Source organism: Equus przewalskii, chromosome 18, assembly GCF_037783145.1.
Source record: "Equus przewalskii isolate Varuska chromosome 18, EquPr2, whole genome shotgun sequence".
Taxonomy (NCBI): Eukaryota; Metazoa; Chordata; class Mammalia; order Perissodactyla; family Equidae; genus Equus; species Equus przewalskii.
The window spans coordinates 9,837,263-9,856,751 of NC_091848.1; the positions used below are offsets into that span (position 1 = coordinate 9,837,263).

Below are 19,489 nucleotides of genomic sequence, written 5' to 3' on the forward strand. Positions count from 1 at the left end.
CAGGTTGTTTTTTGGGATGCTTCACGCCGTCTACCACTAAGATTGCCTTCCTGCCTCCTTGCTCCCCTCTCAGCCCTGTGTTTTACAAGTGGCCACAAAGTCAATGCTTGCTTGGTCTGCTGGGTGGCGCCAGATCATCACATAACTGCAGAATCCCAAAAGCATGGAGCATTTTGAAAACCTTAAATGAATAAGTATAAATATATGCCTATGACCCCCACTGTATATTTTAAGTTTCTCTAACAAAATTCAAAAGATACCAGAAAGAAAAAAAAAGTATGGAATCTCTCAAGTGTAAATACATTAATTTAAAGAGATCTTTTCCAATATTAATGCTAAAGCATTTGTATATATAGAAATGCCCAAAGGTAATGTCCATACTTCTATGATTTTTCTAATAAGAGAACCAATAACGGTGCAATATGGATTGCAAAAATTGAATATTTGTGTACTATAATTACTGATGTGCTCGCAGACAGCTCTGGGAAGATCTTGACCTTGACCTAATACCAGCTCAGTGTGACATCTCCCCTGTGCCCCAAGGTGATCCTACATAGTACCCCCAAGTTCATCTTTGGCTACCACATTGTCCTCCAAGCTTATCTTAGGCAACTACAGTCTCATCTCCGTACCCAACTCACCATCAGGCCCAAATAGCCTGCAGAGTGCTTATTCACTCTTTCCCATTAAAAATATTCCTGCTTTGGGGTTAGCCCAGTGGCATAGTGGTTAAGTTCAGTTGCTGCACTTCAGTGGCCCAGGGTTCACAGGCCCGGATCCCAGCGCAGACCTAGCACACCTCATAAAGCCACACTGTGGCAACATCCCACATACAAAATAGAGGAAGATTGGCCCAGATGTTAGGTCAGAGACAATCTTCCTCAAGCAAAAACTAGAAGATTGGCAACAGATGGTAGCTCAGGGCCAATCTTCCTCACCAAAAAAGAAAGAAAAAATCCCTGTTCTATGTCCCATAGCTTCAAGATTTTGCTAAAGAAATAGCTACTTTATTGAATGGACTATGCAGAAAATGCTGAAGTTTTGAATGATTCTGGGGTGGGTACTGCTAGTTGTCTATCAAAATCCGTACTTCTATTCTTCCATAGTGATAGAGTTCAAACTGGGTATGTGACCAACCAACTAGAGACCATGCTTTCCAGACTCCTTTGCAGCTATCTCTGGGATATTGCCTAGTTATCACCAAGAGAATATGAGTGGAAGTGATAAGTGTAGTTTTTACCTCTTTGGTTTAAAAAAAAATTGCTTGCCCTCAACATCTGTTCGTTTCCCTTGCCTTAAGCCAGGACTCGGACATGTCTACAATTCAGCTTTGATCATGTGGATGAAAACATTTTCCAGGAACTGACAGATCTTTTAAAGCCACTGTATTTGGGACCGATTCTTTTTTTTAAAGCAGCTTAGCTGTTACCTAATACAGATGTTAATACAATAGTGCCTTTTATCTCCCATGTTTGCATTTTTAACACAGGCAACATAGAGAACTAGTTCCTAATGACAAGGAGCACCTCTATCACAAGAATTCTCCACACCTTGGCAAGTCAACCATGTCTGCTACTCTCACAGCATTAATGCCTGGGAAGGCAAAGACTATGTATTTCTAGCCCTAGCACTTAGCACAGGTTTTAGTATGATGGTAGGTGCAGAGTAGATGTTTAAAACTACTGGAAATAGGGAGGATTTGCAGCCTCTAAAATCAAGCCGCAGAGGCAGCCACCTTACCTGCTTACACACAGGGTGAGCCCTGAAAAGGTTAGGCTTTATGGGCACTAATGTTGCTGCATAGCTGGATATAATATCAACCTTGAAAACAAACCATATGGCTAACGCTGCCGCATTTTGCCCTGCCAGAAAGTGTAGCGATTCATCAGAAGATCAGCAGTAATATTAACATTGCTAACTTTATTGACATCTGAACTGTGCTTAGATATTAGGTGTCATAAAATTGCATGAATGGTGAGAGACCTACAGCCATAATAAAAAAAAATACTTCAGAATTAATTTACCAGATGAAGGGTAATAAGAAATTTGAATCTTTAGCATTCATGCTCTACTTGGACGCTGTGTAAATCAATCCTGGCTCTCCCTGGTGCATCATTGAAGGCTGTGTTTGTGCAAGTTAGGGCACACCTGAGCAGGCACTGACTTCATTTAAGCACTATTTTTTAAAGGGCACTGCTTGGGAGCATTTCTTGGTCTGCCCTACATACAGTAATCTTAGCATCAATTGTATATTTGGTCTGCCAAGTCTAGAGACCCGTCTGTAACAACCCTTGAAAGTGATTTTTGTTCTGGACTTGATCATAACAGCAAAATTATTCATGGAAGAAAGTACTCAACCTATATCTTTTTAACCTAATATACGCCAAGAAATACAAATAATATCTTGATGGTAATTTCCAATGCCTCTTCGCTAAGAAATCATAGCCAAGCGTAGACCTAGAAAATGTCTATCAGGACCCAGGACAGATCTCAGATACGGGAACCTGGAATAGACATTTTAGTCGGCTCTTCTCTGAGTCTTAAAGTGAACCCTCTCTCCCCTCCTCTCTTTGGTCAGGCATTTCCTCAGATTCACCTTCCCTTCTTTTGGAGATTGAACATGAAGGGATGAAATGCAGCTTTGGGCTTGACAGAGACGTGAACAAGCTGCTCTGCCTGATCTGATTCCAGTTTAAGTTGTGCTATCATAAGCCAGAGGATTTCATTTCTGTCTCTTCTCTCCTGCTCAGCCTATGAAACAAATATTTTAGAATTAGGGCAAAAATCATATATTAATAAAGCCTTTTCATCTTTCTGGAAACTTCTAATAATTTGGGCATGCTGACCACTAACATTTGTGAGTCCCTGGGAAGAGTACAAATGGAGGCCTACACACCATATGTCTAAGTATTTAAAAGTTATAAATCAACAAAAAATTTAAAGAAAACAGTCTATTCTCCTACTTCAATAAATAAACCTTCATAATAATCTGAAAGGACAGGTTTGAATTTAGAATTCTTGAATTCATTGGATTTCTTTAACAAAACACGGCAGCAAAAGGACAGCCAGTTCCTAGTCCCCAGAAGGAAGTAACCCACTCCTTTCTCTTCCAACTCTGCATCTCTCCCACTCTTGGAGGAGCCTGGTTGCATGCCCATCCCAACTGGTATATCCAAGCTCCATTTACATCCTTGCAAACACTAAACCTTTGGCCCTTTCTTGGGTCTCCGCGTGGGCCCTCTAGCTGTGCAATATTTCCTAGAGAGAACAGACTCTAGGAATGCCCTACCTAAACCATGAAAGCAGGCCTGGGACTGTTTGGGAAGTAACTTCTAGGATTTCAGGTATCCAAAGTATAGTCTAGAAGACAGAGCCCCCAGCTCTGGATGGATACACCCCTTGGTTTTGCAGACTTTTAACTCCGTGGAGAGAAGGCATGGTCAGAGGAGACTTATAACATGAGACCCAAATTCTCTTGCCTGGATATAAGGATGATACTGAATCTAGGGCAGCAATAAGCAGCCAGGAGATTTGGGAGTCGGGTTCTAGTCCTCTTTCCTAATGTCGCCACCTGATTTCAACATCTGGGAAAGTATCCTATTGGGTACATCAACTGTTCATTATGTTATGTGATGGCATGGAGACTGTTAACATCAGACCAGTTCCCTAGGATCTGTTAAAGACAAGGAAGAAATGATTTCTGGGCACAGCCATGATAAACATTGAAAATAAAAAGAACTATCACTTGAGCATATGTCATATTGCCCTAGTTACTAAATTAGTCTAATTAAGATATAACTTTCTAGTCCCAACTGTGGAGCTATAGAAATTATTTTTTCCCATTTAATTAAGTAGGTACTTACATAGGGACACATGTAAGACACAGGGAAGCTTAAATGCCACTTCCAATTTCTCCCATTAACTAGAGGAATAAAAGACATGGTGCATGGCCAAAGAAGAAAGTCAGATGTCATATCGTCTTAGCATTCTTTAGGCAGGATTGAAGGGGAGTGGATCACATTCTTAAGAAAACAAGTCCATTTTTTGGGTCTTCCAGGAAAGGGCCATTGTTGCATGTCAGAGGAAATAGTGCATATCCCATCGACTCAGGCTGTAAGGGAGGGATGGTATTTAGACCTCCCATTTTATGAGTGCAATTGGGTATAATTCTAACTTCACAACAGTGATGAGGCATTCCAACAAAAAGCCTTGTGGACAAAATACTTTAACAATTGATCGCAGTGAAAAAGTCAGCTGCTTGGTTCCATTACAGATGCACATATATCCACAGTTATTTTCTCGGGTTGCATCAGCCCCCATTTTTATACAGCTTTTGATTAACTTAGGTGAGAGTCTGGTGCCCAAAGAGAGAAATTTCATCACAATGTAGCAATTGCTTGGGGAGCCTCAAGCTTCATAAAGAGAATTGTCTGAGGGATTTCTACCAGAACAGTTATCTACAATGATATGTAAAGAGAGTGCTTATACAAATTACCAGAGCTGTAGTGATTACGTGCTGAAATCACGATTGGCTGAGATACTGGGTAGGGTCACTAAGTTACCCAGAGATAAGTAGAAATCTGTTGGATATACTTACATATCCTATGTCTAGTGAAAGGCAGTGTTTGTCCCGCCCCCAAAGGACTTCTCTGAGAAATAACTTATATTCTATCTTGAGCATCAGCTCCTAAATACTTCTAGGCACTAACTGTCTTGATCAGGGCTGGACATATAATACAAATTGGGCCAATCAGACTATTCTAAGCATTTGGAATTTGAATTCAATGATGCTAGCCATCCTCTGATGGTGGCTTGGCTTGTAAACATGGGAACTTAACGTGAGTCACATTTAACGACCTCAATGAAGCAGCAAAAACACCAATCTACAGAGACTGACAAATCTATCAGGATCCCAGAGAGAAGCAAAGATGAGAAACCATAGTGTTCCAAAACAGAAGATAATATAATAACCTCCTGAAGACTGTTGTTGGTTACTTCCAGGTTCTGGTCCCTCCTGAAACTTCGTTGCAGATTCTCCCTCAGTAATGAAAACATCCCTATATCCTCAAATAAATCCTCTTTCTTGTTTCAGCATGCATGTTTCTGTAGCCAAAGAGCCTTCACTAAATATTACTTGAATTTCTCATTTACCATGTAAAGATCTCTGCAAACAGTGGGAAAATAAAAATGAGTCTTGCTTTTCTCTTAGTGCATGTTCTCTACAAAACAGTTTCTGTGATTTTATATTCCCTCTGGGGGAAAATACACACACACACATACACATACATACATACGTATATACATGTTATATATATATATATATATATACACACACACACACATATGCACATGCACACATTGTATTTTTCAGTTGCATTGATTCCCTGTGGCCCACCCTATGGCTATATTCTGCTCTCTAGTCTATCTGTCCTACAGTCATGTAAAGGATTTTATAGCTATTCTCTTCCTTTTCTGATGTGAGAAAAAAATGGAGGGGAGAGGCTCTGTAGTACTTGAAATAGTTATCCACATAGTACAGATATCTCTGACTGTGATGTGCCTGTGTCACAGTGTCATACACTCCCAGCCTCCCAGACTCGTGTTTCCACTTCTCCTTCTCATTAGCGATCTATCTAGCTATATAAATATGTATGTATTTTCTTTTGGTAATGTTTAACTGTCTCTTGTCAAGGTGGCCTATATAAATGTATTCTAGGGTTTGCAAACCTTTTGATCTCAAGATATCTTTCCACACTTAAAAATCATTGAGCACACCAAGGATCTAGATAGATATTTGTCATATTAGGAAAAAAACTGAGTAATTTAAAAAGTATTTATATTTATTTGATTTAAAATGGCAATAATAAACTTATTACAAGTTAATATAATGTATTTTTATTCTAAAAAGCTATGTTTTCCAAATTTAAAAAATCAAAGGAGAGTAGCATGTCTTTATATTTTTCATATGTCATTTGTATCTTGTTTAATAGAAGACAGCAATCATCTCATATCCATCTCTGCATTCAATCAGTTGCAATAGCACACGTCTTGTAATCTATGGAAACTCCACTGTTCATTCACGAGAGACTGAGGGAGAAATGGGCAAATAACTTACCAATTATTATTATGAAAATAGTTTGACTTTCATAGAGTCTCAGGCACTTTGAGAAGTACTACTATACACAATACAATCACAACACTAACCTGAAGATCAAAAAGCAAAAAATTAAGTATTTTAACAAAAATATCTCTTTTCTTATGGTCTTTAACTGAACTGACCAAATTCACATATTTTGGGCATTCTATACCAATAACTTCTGAAGGGGAGATCACATTCCTATTTTAAATTTGCTAACATATAATACTTTGGGAAAATGTAAGTTGAATCTGAAAAAGCTTATATGTCAGTCGATATAGTGGACCAGTTTGTTAACTTTTCATCATCTTGTAGATAGAATCAATAAATTAGGAACTGACTTTACTTAAATGTCTTAGATGACTAACATTACTTTTTCCTTTGAACACCCACATATAGAAATGGACTATTCTAGCATTTTTCAGTTTTGTTATATTTTTTATCCTAGCCTACTGGTATAATAAGTGTTTAAGTAAATAAACATTTCAGTCAAAATCAAATTACAGAATTGTATAAATCTCTAAAAGAAGGAGAATGTATGCTGTATGCTGTGATTTGGTAGATTTGAAAAAGCTTAAAATCCCAACTTTCAAATTATCTTTCTTCAATAGTCTCTAGATAATTTGACCAAATAAAATTTCCTCTCTTACAATCTTTTAAAAATGCATCAGAATAGAACTCACTTAATCATATTCTATCTGTTCTCAGAAGATTAGTTCCATGACAAATTCAATATTTACAAAAATATCTAAGGTTATCTCCTTGTTATTTTCTCCATGATGGACATGCACAGCTCTTCAAGGTGATGTTAAGGGTAGGGAAATCAACTTAAGAAGGAGGCTGCCTGTAGTGCAGTGAGTCCTGGCACAAGGCACTGGGGGTGGGGGGGGGGGGGGCGGAATATGTATCTACGTTTTCCCTATTCAGTTCTAGATTTTGTTGCTTTCTTCTACAGAGTGATAGCAAGACAGAGACAAGGTGAGAAAATGTGGATATAAAACTAAATAAGTAATTTATATTGACTTAACTATCAGCAGGGGAAGCAATTGGTCAGTAGTTTCCAGAAGTTATCTCAAGACTTAACCCTTTTATATACAAATCAAATTTGTCCAGGGCCAGCTCTGGTGGCCTAGTGGTTAAGCTCAGCATGCTCCACTATGGCTGCCTGGGTTCAGTTCCCAGGCACGGACCTATACCACTCTGTTATCAGCCATGCTGTGCTGGCAGCCCACATGCTAAAAAATAGAAGAAAGTTGACACGGATGTTATCTCAGGGTGAACCCTCTGCAGCCAAAAAACCCCCAAAACCAAATCAAATTCCTCCCTTATATGTTATCATTTTCTGTATATAGCTGAATTTTCTGTCTTTGGCCTTGAAAACATCAAGCTGATCTGCAAGTAATTTTATTTCTGCTAAAATAAAACCCAACTCTCCTTAAAGGCAGACGACAAAATCCACAATCATAGCAACATAATAATAACAATAATAACAACAATAAAATGCTACATATGCAAAGAAGCAGAAAATGTGATCCATAAATAAAAGGAAAATTAATCAAGAGAAAAACGGACCCCAAAATAACAGTGATTATGAATTTAGCTATCAAGGACTTAAAATAGCTATTGCAAATATATTCAAGGATTAAAAACAACTAAATAAAATTTGGAGAAAAATGGAAAATATGTTTTAAAATGAAACTTCTAGAGCTAAAAAACATAATACTTAAAATGAAAATTTTACTGGATGAAATTCAATGAAGATTAGATGCTACAGAAGAAAAGATTAATGAACCTGAACACATTACGATGGAAATTATACCAGCCAATGCATAGAGAAAAACATGAACAAAGCTACAGTGTCCTGTGGAGTAATGCAATGCAGTCTCCCATGCACGTAACTGAAGTCCAGAAGAAGCGGGGAGAGGAATGAAAAATATTTGGAAAAATAATGGCCCCAAATTTCCAAATCTGATACTAACTATTAGCCCATGGATCCAATAAGGACAACAACCCAAAGCAAGATAAACACAATGAAAATAACACCACAGCACGTTATAGTCACATTGCTGAAAATGAGGTAGAGAACAGGCCCACATTACCTAAAGAGGACACCTTGGCTGTGGATTTCCCTGGCTCCAGAAGTGTGAGAATTAAATGTCTGATGTTTAAGCCACTCAGTCTATAATATTTTGCTGTGGCAGCCTAAGCTAAGACACCACACCATAGGGATAGAGTTACTGAAGGAGATTGAGTCTCCATAGCTGCAGAACCCTTACACCAGCCACAGATTGACAACCTCCAGACTTCATGTACTTGACAGGGAGGTAAACTTTTGTCATTTTAAGCCACTCTTTTTTGAGTCACTGGTAGAATTGAAACACACTCCGCCTTATACAATTATCTACAACTTTTGGGCCCTCATACAGACTGATAATGCAAACATATACCTGAATTGGTGACTCTGACAAAGATGTTTATTTACGTCAATTATATGACCCCTCATTGAGCAACTGCCACGTTGCAGCAGAGTCCTAGGTGCTATGGGAAACAAAGATTTAAGGGACCTCAATATGGTACAATTAAAAAATACACAATTCTTTCTCGGGCCATTGTTCTAGGGCAATTGAAACAAAGAACTATTACTATATTGGGGGAGAGTGTTGGTGAGAAGAAGTAGAAATCGAGAGCACCTTGCATGTCTTTTTTATAGGGAAGAAATATTTGAACTAAGTCTTGAAGCAAAATTAGAGCTTTGACACACCAATTTTGCAGGAGGGCAGAGAAAAGCATTTCCAGGCAGAGGAAGCAGCTTTACCAGTCACCCAAGGAGGGAGATTGGACACGTGTTGGATGACCAATTGCAGATGAGTGAAGATTAGTCTAGAAATGCAGGATTAAATTACTTTGAGTATTGCCTGAAGAGTCTTGCTTTTATTCTTCATGCAATGAGGAGTCACCATCTTTATAATTTATTTACCTTCTTTCATCTAGACTTTTAATGTAATCTTTTATCATTGGCCTCTTCATTGAATCTTATAGTCTAGTAGCTTCTTTTCTATTTTATCGATTATCAGATCATTCTGAATACAGCAAAGTAACAACTGTAGAAGAGAAGCAGTATACCTTATTTCAGTGGTTCTCAAAGTTCCCAGACCAGCGGCAGCAACGTCACCTGGAAACTTGTTAGAAATGCAAATATTTAGGACCCAACCCAGACCTACCAAGTCAGAAACTCTGGAGTCAGAGAACCAGAGTTCAAATACCAATTTGACCAGCTATACTCCATGTATGCCCTTGAGCAAAGTTTCTTAACCTTTTAATTCCAATTTTCTCATTTTATAAAGGGTGTGGCAGAGATGTGAGAATTATAGAAGATACTGTATGTACATTACTCAGAGATAGTAAGATCTCTACAAATATAAGCTATTGTTAATTACAAAATAAGAACTTTATTCTTAAATAAACAAAGTTTTTTCTGTATATTTTCATGGATACAAGGATATGAATGATGTGATACAGGCCATAACAAACCAAAGAATTCAAATCTCATTTGTATATATAATCCAAAAGAAAATCTGTTTTAGTCTCCATAAATGCCTGTTCAGAACTTAGACCAGCTTTTCTTCTATCATTTTCTGTGAAGGATTGAGCATCTCCTTTTAAATATCGTTAGTAATTCCTTGTCTTCATTCCTCGCAAGTAGGGATAATTTTTTACATTAGTCAAAAATCTGTTCAGGACAAATCTTTAAAGAGGATATCCTTAACCCATCCTTACCTCCACCACACACACATACACAGAGTAACCAGGACGTAAAAGCTGATTTTTTATTATGGAAAGAGTCGAGTCTCAATCAAGAGAGCTGTGTGGCAGCAAGGGAAGCACCCCTTTAGTGGGATTTTTGTGTCTTACATCCTTTCCTCTCTTTTCGTGAAGATACCTTTTTACAATGAAGCTGAGCAATTTGCATGGGAAAATGCACTGGAACATCATTCCTGAACTTCTATCAAAGAATTAGGTGAATCGAAATAGCATTCCAGAACTTTGTCCTACCAGGATGAGAAAATGTACTCTACAAGTTAGTACATGGAAAACATGTATTAAGAAATTAGTTGTATTATATTGGTGCACACTAGTTGCCTACTTCCTAAGACATAACACAGGACAGTGTATTTCTTGCTCCTGGTGGAGTCCAGTGTGGGAATCCATGGTCAGTGGTGGATGGATGTGATCCATGCAATCAGTCAGGGACCCAGGCTGATGGAGCCTCTGCCACCTTCCATACAGGGCTTCCATGATCACCTTTAATGTTGATATACAGCCAACAGAGTGGACAAAAGAGAAAGAAAAGTAGGCAAACTTGCTTCTTAAACACTGTGGCCAGAAGCAACACATAGCATTTCTGCTCATTTTCCACAGGTGACTAGTCTGGTTAAGTTAAGTAGTCTACCAAGTTCAAGAGAGATGTGAAATGTAGTCTCTGGCTGGATGCTGGATACTGGATCAGTATGCACATGGTCTACTTTCCAAGTTATCACAGGCAACAATTTCACCAAATATTTCCACAGCTTGGCATTTTCTCCTGTCTTCCAGCCTGCTATGTCTGTGTCATTGTTGCTCTTGCTTTTGTTTTGCTGTCCAACTTTATGCCACATACTTTGGGCTTTGTTATAGAAGTATCCTATTAAAGGTACCAAACTAACACTCACGATTGTCACTAACAAGCCTTCAAATTTCAATGAAAATATAACTTTATTCATGTCACAGTCCAATGCCTGTTCCTGGTTGGTTTTGGCCCAGGAAGCAGAGAGGCTCTGAGACACACAGTGATAGAGGAAGCCAGGCTAACAGAGACTCTGTCATCTTCTAAAGAGGGCTTTCAGGGTTACCTTGAGCATTGGCACCTAGCTGGTACAGGAGAAGAGAGCAGTTAGAGAGGGACACATCTCTGAATCATTTGGGCTCACAAGTGACACACTCACCTCTACTCACATTCCATTGATGAGAACTAATTGCAAGGATCCATTTAAATAAATGCAACTGTGGGTGAAAGGAAGTCCCTGGCTAGGCCTCCACCACCTAGCAATAGCTCTGCAGTGTAGAAGCCACGGTCAAAAGTCTTCACTAGATAGAGGTCTCTGCCACAATAGTAAATTGTTTCATGGGTGTTCTCTTTTGAAAAGCAAAACTTCAAACTAGTGAAGAGATAATTACAAATAGTTAAAGATAATGTAATACACCAAGATCCTAGTGAGAGGTACATTCTGGAATTTTTTTTGTTTTGTGAAAAAACTCTGCTTATAGAGAATAATGGTTCAAAAGACGTTATTCCAAAGATACGTCTTTGTTGAGAAGTCTGAGGTTTATAAACATAGGATTTGGAATAAAGACCTTAAATAGGATTTGTCCAACCCTTCGCTATACAGGTGAGGACACTGAAGCTCCAGAGAACTGAGGTGACCAGACAAAAATATAATGTTAGACAGTGAAAAATATCATCAGAGTGGTCACTTGAGGCATCAAAACGAGAAAGAAACTAGATTTTTGACCTCTTGGATTTCAGGCTTCAAATTTAGAGATGATCTCACAAGGAACCAGGAAAATAAGGGGAACAGGAAAAAGAGCTCTTTCAAGCAAACATTACAGTAGCCCACTCTTGCACCCTCTGCATGGAGGCAGTGTTGGGATCCACAGCTCAGGTGGACGGCCCCTCACAGAGGTGTCTCAGTGGTCTGAGGCTACACTGTGAGAAAATGTCTTCTCTCTAGAGCCCCAAAGCACTGACTCCTGATGGAATCTGCGTAAAACTTTCTCTGCGTCTTTCAAGGTTTCCAAATCTTTATTATTCAATTCAGGAGAATTAAATAAACCTCACCCCAAAAAAGAAATTGTTCATTGTCTTAATCTTTTCACCTCTCGGGTCCCACCTCCTGATGCAGCAGACTTCTCTAAAATATGCCATCAATTGCAACTACATGAAGTCAATAAAACCCAATTCCAAGCGTTCCAAAGAAAAATACTACTACTTTCATGGCTATTTTGCCTCAAGGAGGGAAAAAAATATATATGTGATGTATTAGACTTTTACAAGTGGTATTAATACAGCAACATTTTTATTCCACAGAGATTACATACTGTTGTGAATCCTAAAAATTTCACATAGCTTGGCAAAAAAATATTTTATACTTCTTTTATTTCACAATAGATATATGTTTTATAAATATATTCTAGACACTTCTTTAAATATGGAACTAGAATAACTACTGAGTTAATTGCAGGAGAAGGTGAAGATTAAAGGTTTTAATTTTGGAAGTGCTTTGGCAACTATGTTTCTATAACAGGGTAAAGGGTGAGATTTTAAGCTTGAACCCACACCAGAAGGTGACTTTTGCTTCTATAAGGAACTTAAGCTTTCTCCTTTTTTAAGGTAGGAAACACCTTCAAATACAGAGCATGAACTCAGAGAAGAACAGCCAAAACTTCCCTACGGTGCAAAGTCAGCTTCCATAGTAGGGAACCCAAGGCAGACATCGAACAGATCTTGTTGAAGATTAGGGACACATTACCAAAAGATGCGCTTAAAGTAAAACTTGGGCAGTCACGTTATCACACTATCTCATTTTATAAAACCCCTCTTATTTCCTTATGCTGTTTTCTTATAATCGTCCTCACTTTTCACCATTTGAAATTAACTTGTTTTTACATTTGTTCACCGGCTTACCGTCTCTCTGCCATCAGTAAAATGTCAGCCCCATGAGGGCAGAGACCACTTCAGTTTTGTTCACTAGTATGTCCCTGGTGCCTAGAACAGTGCCTGGAACATGGTGGAAGCTCAATTCATATTTATAGAAAGGATGAATGAATCCCCAGAGTGGACTAACTTGTAACACATGGGAAAAGATCCCAAGAACTCAGGCAATCCAAAGAAAACAGGAATCTGGACCACATCTGAATAAAACTACTGTCCTTTTAACTGAGCTTACTATCTTCTTCTTCCTGAATAGAAAAAGCACATTTTTAGACCAGTTCCACAGTGAGCAGCAAACTTGTGGTATATCATTAACACATAGATTAGCATTTATGGTGTTCTATAGAAGTAAGCTCAAATTGGCAGTCTAGGAAAATGAACATTGCTTTCAATTATGTTATGGTTTTAAGCACTCAATTAATTCTAACGTTGTCTTCTTAATATCTTGAGTATTGCTCTAGGTTTTGCTAGACTTGCTGGACACATAGACTTTGGAGACTAGACAGCGCATTGTTTCAGAGGAAGATGTGTATTACTTTGAAGGACTTACATAGAAGGAATTATAACTCAGTGATTATGGTCACAGCCTTCTAACTCAGATAGTCTAGGGCTCACACTTTGAAATACAGTAAAGACCACCGTGTTTATTTGCTATATGTCCTTGACTGTTTTATATAACATCTTTGAGTCTCAGTTTCTTCATCAGGAAGAGGGTAATGGTATCTCATAGGATTTTTAGTACGTTTAACATAATGTAGATAAAGTGCTTATTTCGGTGCCTGACACTTAATTAAGGCTCAACAATGGGTAGCCATTATCATTAAGCTCTCTGCCAAGAATTGTGGAGACAAACAAACAAAAGGACATTTTACATCATTAAAGTGAAAACAGAGAAACTGTGAAACATGTTATATCAAGTCATTGGAATGTAGTATTATTTTGGATATTTCATTCTGATATTTCAGAGTATTCAGAGGAAGGGTTCTGCATTTAATCTTTATTGATTACAATCTTGGCTCGAACACTTTCTTAGCTCAGTGTTGTAATATCATGAAAGGTCATCTTCCTGAATCAAGCTAATTTAGCTGCTACTTTCACATATAGGAAAGCTTTATAAATGTTCTCATCATTTCTACTTTCTACACATGATTAAAGCATAAATCAGAAGAAAAAATTGATATGTCCCCAAAACTATTGAAACAGGGTAAATATTAAATGAAACACATGGAATACCAAGTTAAGATTAGTGAAAAACTCACAGCTTGTCTACTGTCACAGACACTGGATCTCTGCATTTTAAGCAGCATCCCAGAGGCAAACGCCACAGCCACTCTCTCTTGACCTTACTTTCCCATGGTTTGGTTAATGCTGCTGTGCCTGGGAATCAGCTAGTCCAGTCTTTTAGGAGTATAGAGACTTTGACATCTAACACAGGAACTTGATATCTCAAATATCTTGGACAGGATTTTTCTAACGTATTGATAGTAATATTTTATGTTAGTTCACTGCTTATGATTCATATAGACTTTATAAAACATACAGAAAGGACAAACATTGAATGAATAATTTCATTTATTAATTTCATTTATTCATTAATACAGGTCTATATGAACATAGATTAATACAGGCACAGTTTAAAACAGGAAAAGCTATATAGAAAATATTTGCAGGATGATGATATTTTGACAATCAACTATTTTCCAGGAATCATCTTATATTCTGAAGCTGTGCTTTTCATTCACAGTGAATCTAAATCTCTTCCCTTCATCTTTTGGGTGTCAGGGTTTGTCACCCTTCCCATAAATAAAATTGATTCTAGGAAAAAAAAAAAAACATACGTTAGGAATTTCTGGAGAAAAAAGATGATGGTAATTAGTCTTTCTTAATATTTTGATAAATCACTTAGTTTTTGTTCTCTATTAGATAAATAGGCAATGTCTAATAGCAAAACCCTCTCCTTTGTCTAAAATACATAATTGCATCATTATTAATCATTTTCTGGTAATTTATGAAGTAAATTAACATCCATAACAGCTTGTCATGGAAAATACATTAGTCCTGTTTTTCATATAGGAAAGTAAAAATAAAGTGACAGAGAGGTGTTCTAAATATAGAGACTCAGTCAGGCAAACATCGCATAATAAAATGGTGATGAGCTTGGTAGAGTTTTAAATTTAAGGCATTAGCAGTCATCTTTTTATGCACGTAACATAAGCCCTGAGGGTTAAAACTGCAGCTTCTCAGATCTCCTCCTTCAGCCCTGGAGCAAAGCTCACAACTCAGACGATATTTTCATATCGCGGGTACTTTGAAATCCTCACGGAAGTGAGATCGTATACGGCATAAACACAAACACCTGTTTCCAGACATTCTGTGTTTGCAGGTGAAAAGGAACTAAGAACTAGAGGACAAAACATAAACAAATGATGTGTCAAAATCCATTCACCTTTCTTTTCAACCAGGGTAAAGAGAGTGGCTTGAATGGATCCATGTGAATTGTTGTTTTGACTTGAATTCCTTACGGTCATATGTAAGAAAGGTTAATTTCAAAAGTGATAAAACAAATTTTATGTAATTTTAAAGCTGATGAAAATTATATTTAAATGTACTTGAGATAACAATAAGGAAGCCCTTTTTTATTAACTCTTTACTATTGAGTCCAAAGACAGACACACTCTTAGAAGAGCCAATAACGCGGAAATAGTCATAATATTTAGCAGATTTTTTCTTCTTTTTATGAATAACTATCATCAATAATGCCTTGCCTCAAAAATCTCAAAATAATTCTAAGCAAAAGAAAGAAAACAGGCTGGTCAGGTGGCGCAATGGTTAAGTGCGGACGTTCCACTTCAGCGGTCCGGGTTCGCTGGTTCAGATACCCGGTTTGGACATGGCACTGCTTGGCAAGCCATGCTGCGGTAGGCGTCCCACATGTAAAGTAGAGGACTATGGGCACGGATGTTAGCTCAGGGCCAGTTTTCCTGAGCAAAAAGAGGAGGGTTGGCGGCAGATGTTAGCTCAAAGCTAATCTTCCTCAACAAAAAAAAAAGGAAAGACCGAAGGAAAACAAATACTCGCATTTTTCAGATAGATAGGGATGCATAAATAACATTCCTAGGAAGAATATTACATTTATTCATAATAGGAATCATTAGTGACGTTTGTATCTTATAATTTGATGGCAACAAAATGTTTATCAGAATTATTTGTTGAGGAAGTTTTTAATGTAACATAAAGAAACTCATAATTGAAGACAATATTTCAAAATTTTGAACACTCAGAAGTGTAGAACATTACATAAAAGCCATTTGTCTCAGCCTTTTTAATCTACTTCTTTGCCAAAGGAGAATCACATTTCGAATTGAGTCTTCATGCAGTCACCAATCTACTCACTACTAAATTGGGCAGATAGTGAAATCTCCCTTGAAATAATAGCAATGAATTTAGAGGCAGGCTGAAGCAGAAGTCATTATTGGTTCCATTTTTCTCTTCATGCCTCCTTCTTAAATAGGTGTCCCTCATATTTAGTCAATGTATTTATACAACGTCTCCATCAAATGGAAGCAACTTTTATTTCCTAATATTAAAATACAGTAGCATAACCAGAGCTAACCAGCCCTGGTGGTCCAGTGGTTAAGATTCTGAGCTCCCACCACTGCAGCCCACGTTTGTTTCCCCATTAGGGAACCATGCCACCTGTCTGTTGGTTGTCCTACTGTGGCAGCTGCACATTGCTGCATTGCTGTGATGCTGAAAGCTATGCCACTGATATTTCCAGTACCAGCAGGGTCACCCATGATAGACAGGTTTCAGTGGAGCTTCCAGACTAAGACAGACTAGGAAGAAGGACCTGACCACCCACTTCCAAAGAACTGGCGATTAAACCCTATGAATAGCAGTGGAGCATTGTCTGATATAGCTTGAAGAATAGTGCAAAAAAAAAGACCGGGCAGGGTTCTGCTCTGCTGTACACAGGGTCACTAGGAGTCGAAATCCATGGATGGCACTAACAACAAAAAGACAAAGCTAATAGCCTAGGAGAGAAAAAGATTTCTTAATGAATACCTGCAGTCTGCTTCTCCCTTCAACCCAAGACTCTGAAAGAGTTCTAAACATAATATGTGTGGAGTGTTGTCAGTTTCAAAACCATGATTCACTACTTTCTCAGAAACAGCACGTTTCATATAGCATCTTTCACAATTTTTTTCCACAAGTCTGTAAAACTGGCCTACACCATCAGCCTAAAAGAAGAAAAAACGTTCTTCATTTCCCTAGAAGTTTGGCTTACTAAGAACTTTGGATGAGTACACTAAAATATAGAAGCAACTGGATAGGAAAACACAAATAACGTATGGATTTTGCAAAGAGCACTGACCAGAAGAAAATTTTAAACCTAGATAAAACTTGATTGACTAAATCTAAAATCATTCATCATCATACTTCAGAAATTGTCAAATGAATATATTTTATGTAAAGCATTAAACCACTTTGTAGCCTACTATGCTATGCGAAGTCACCGTGTTCATTAATCTCAATGATTTCTTGAGTTCATTTGTGAGAGAAAAAGAAATAAATCACTGAATGTGTATTGTCGTAAGATAATAGCCCATTCTACACTTTATATGGCAACAATTTACAGGCCTTGATAAATGAGTGGCCATTCACTTTAAACAATACTTTAAGGGAGTAACCCTGGTTTAGAAAGTCTCATTGCAATAAAGATCATAAAACAGTGGAGATTGTCATTAAGGCCTGGTAGTTAAGTATTATCACAAATAAGTAAATAAATGGATTATTTTGGGTTTTGAATTTCACTGCTGATTAACTTATCACTAGTAGATTGCCTTAGTCATCAACTTGGAGAGTAGAGTCAAACAGCTTTAACATAAATGCCATTATTTCCTTGTGCACTGATGCTCAATGGAGCTTCATTTCTTTCTACTCTCCATACTCAATAATTACATACTAATTGTAAGAAATTAGAGTTATTCAAAAGTTAAAGATGTGTCGATCAAATGATATAGTCAGAATATCTTTTAACACTGACACATCTACTACTGGAATTAAAGTTGTGTTAATGTAATTTCAGCAAATCTAAAGCTGTCCCATTTTTCCAAGATATAACTTTCATAAGGGCCACCCAGCATTAGCTTCCTGGAGCCTAAAAAAGAGACTGGTATATGCCTCAGGGGGCCAATAACATCAGTATCTCTAGTAAATCTAAAAGATTCAGATTCTGAAATTAACTGTGTTTCTTTTCCATGTAAGCCAATTTATACAAAGAAATTTTTCATTTTCCTCCTTTCACTTATTGTCATTTATTCTTTTATATTTATTGATTTATTTGTAATGAACGCTATGTGCAGGCACAGTTTTATAGGCTTCATATATTCTTTTATTTAACTCTATGAGATGACTACTAATATTATGTTCAAATAAAAGATGGGGAAAATATACCTTAGAAAGTATAAATGATTGCCTTACAACTATTAGTTAATTGAGCTGGAACTTGAGCCCAAGTCTGACACCCAAGTCGATACTCCCAATCTCTAGGGGGATACTCACAGCGTGTGCAAGTCACTTGCCAAACACTGGGCTGGATACCAAGATTAGTAAGACACGATTTCTGCCTTCCTGTGGTTTACAACCCTCACACCGGCATTATGACTCCTGAAGAGTCCTAACTATAAACTTAAAAGAAAGTTCCCCCACTGCATCCACATTCCTGACCTCTCTTTTCCATAAGATAAAGTACAGAAACATCTCACCAGACAACCTGCATTCCCACATGTTGACATCGAGTCAAATGCTAATCCAATCCACTATGACTTCGTTTTGTACTTAACCGCTTCATCTTTCAAGCAACTGTCCAAATTGGAAATTGTGAATTATATTTGACCCCTCCCTCCCTCTCAGAACCTATACCTAGTCACTTATTCTTTTGGAATGTACCTCTGAAATCTTTCACAACGCTGCAACTCCCAATTTCTAACTCCCATTGTGGCATCACAGAAAGAGAGTTGTCTTCAGAGACAAACAGGTGCTATCCCCACTCGGCCACTTCGACAAACGACGTAACCTCTCTCTGAGCATCTGTGTCTTTATTAGTCAATATCTAACCTACTGGGATGGTTTTGGCTTTAGAGATAGGTATTGGAAACAGATAACATATATAATAGCAGTGTTGGCAGCTATTACTATACTGCCCTATTTTAGGCCCCATCAGTTCTTAAAATACAATGCTTGGTACAAAACAGACACTCAACACGTATCCATTGAAGGAACAAATGATTCATATATGTAGATTGCAATTAGAAGCAAGGCCTAGGTCTGTTTAACTTAAGCAGTTCCCCCAGAGAATTCTCAAAAAAGTACCTGTTGGGTTATTCTTCATGATAAACAGAAATGGATGATTTGCTATAAATTGATTTTGAGCCAGACTCATGATCGCAGGGATGTTTATGCCTGTGAAATAGAGACAACAGTTATTTAGATGTTCACTTTAACACATCAGTAAAGAAAGTATATCCCTAATACTTTTCATAGACAGGAAAGGTCATTTTGTTTGAGGGGTTAACATGGGGAAAAATAACCATTTTCTAAAT

At 37.6% G+C, this 19,489-nt stretch overlaps 2 protein-coding genes across 3 annotated transcripts in view; both read right to left on the bottom strand.

The window, feature by feature from the left end:
• ZBBX (zinc finger B-box domain containing) overlaps window positions 1-751 on the bottom strand; it is a 140,108-nt gene extending 139,357 nt beyond the window's left edge. Inside the window, exon 1 of the mRNA XM_070582180.1 lies at window positions 642-751. The gene's annotated coding sequence lies outside the window, so the exon portion shown is untranslated. The remainder of the gene's footprint in view (window positions 1-641) is intronic.
• A 13,687-nt stretch (window positions 752-14,438) lies between these two features.
• Window positions 14,439-19,489, bottom strand: part of SERPINI2 (serpin family I member 2) — a 32,010-nt gene continuing 26,959 nt past the window's right edge. For both annotated transcript variants that reach the window (XM_070582193.1, XM_070582194.1), the window contains 2 exons: window positions 19,260-19,349; window positions 14,439-14,699 (listed from right to left, as the gene is read on the bottom strand). In XM_070582193.1, coding sequence (XP_070438294.1) covers window positions 14,623-14,699; window positions 19,260-19,349 — 167 coding nt within the window. In that variant the 3' untranslated portion in view covers window positions 14,439-14,622. The remainder of the gene's footprint in view (window positions 14,700-19,259; window positions 19,350-19,489) is intronic.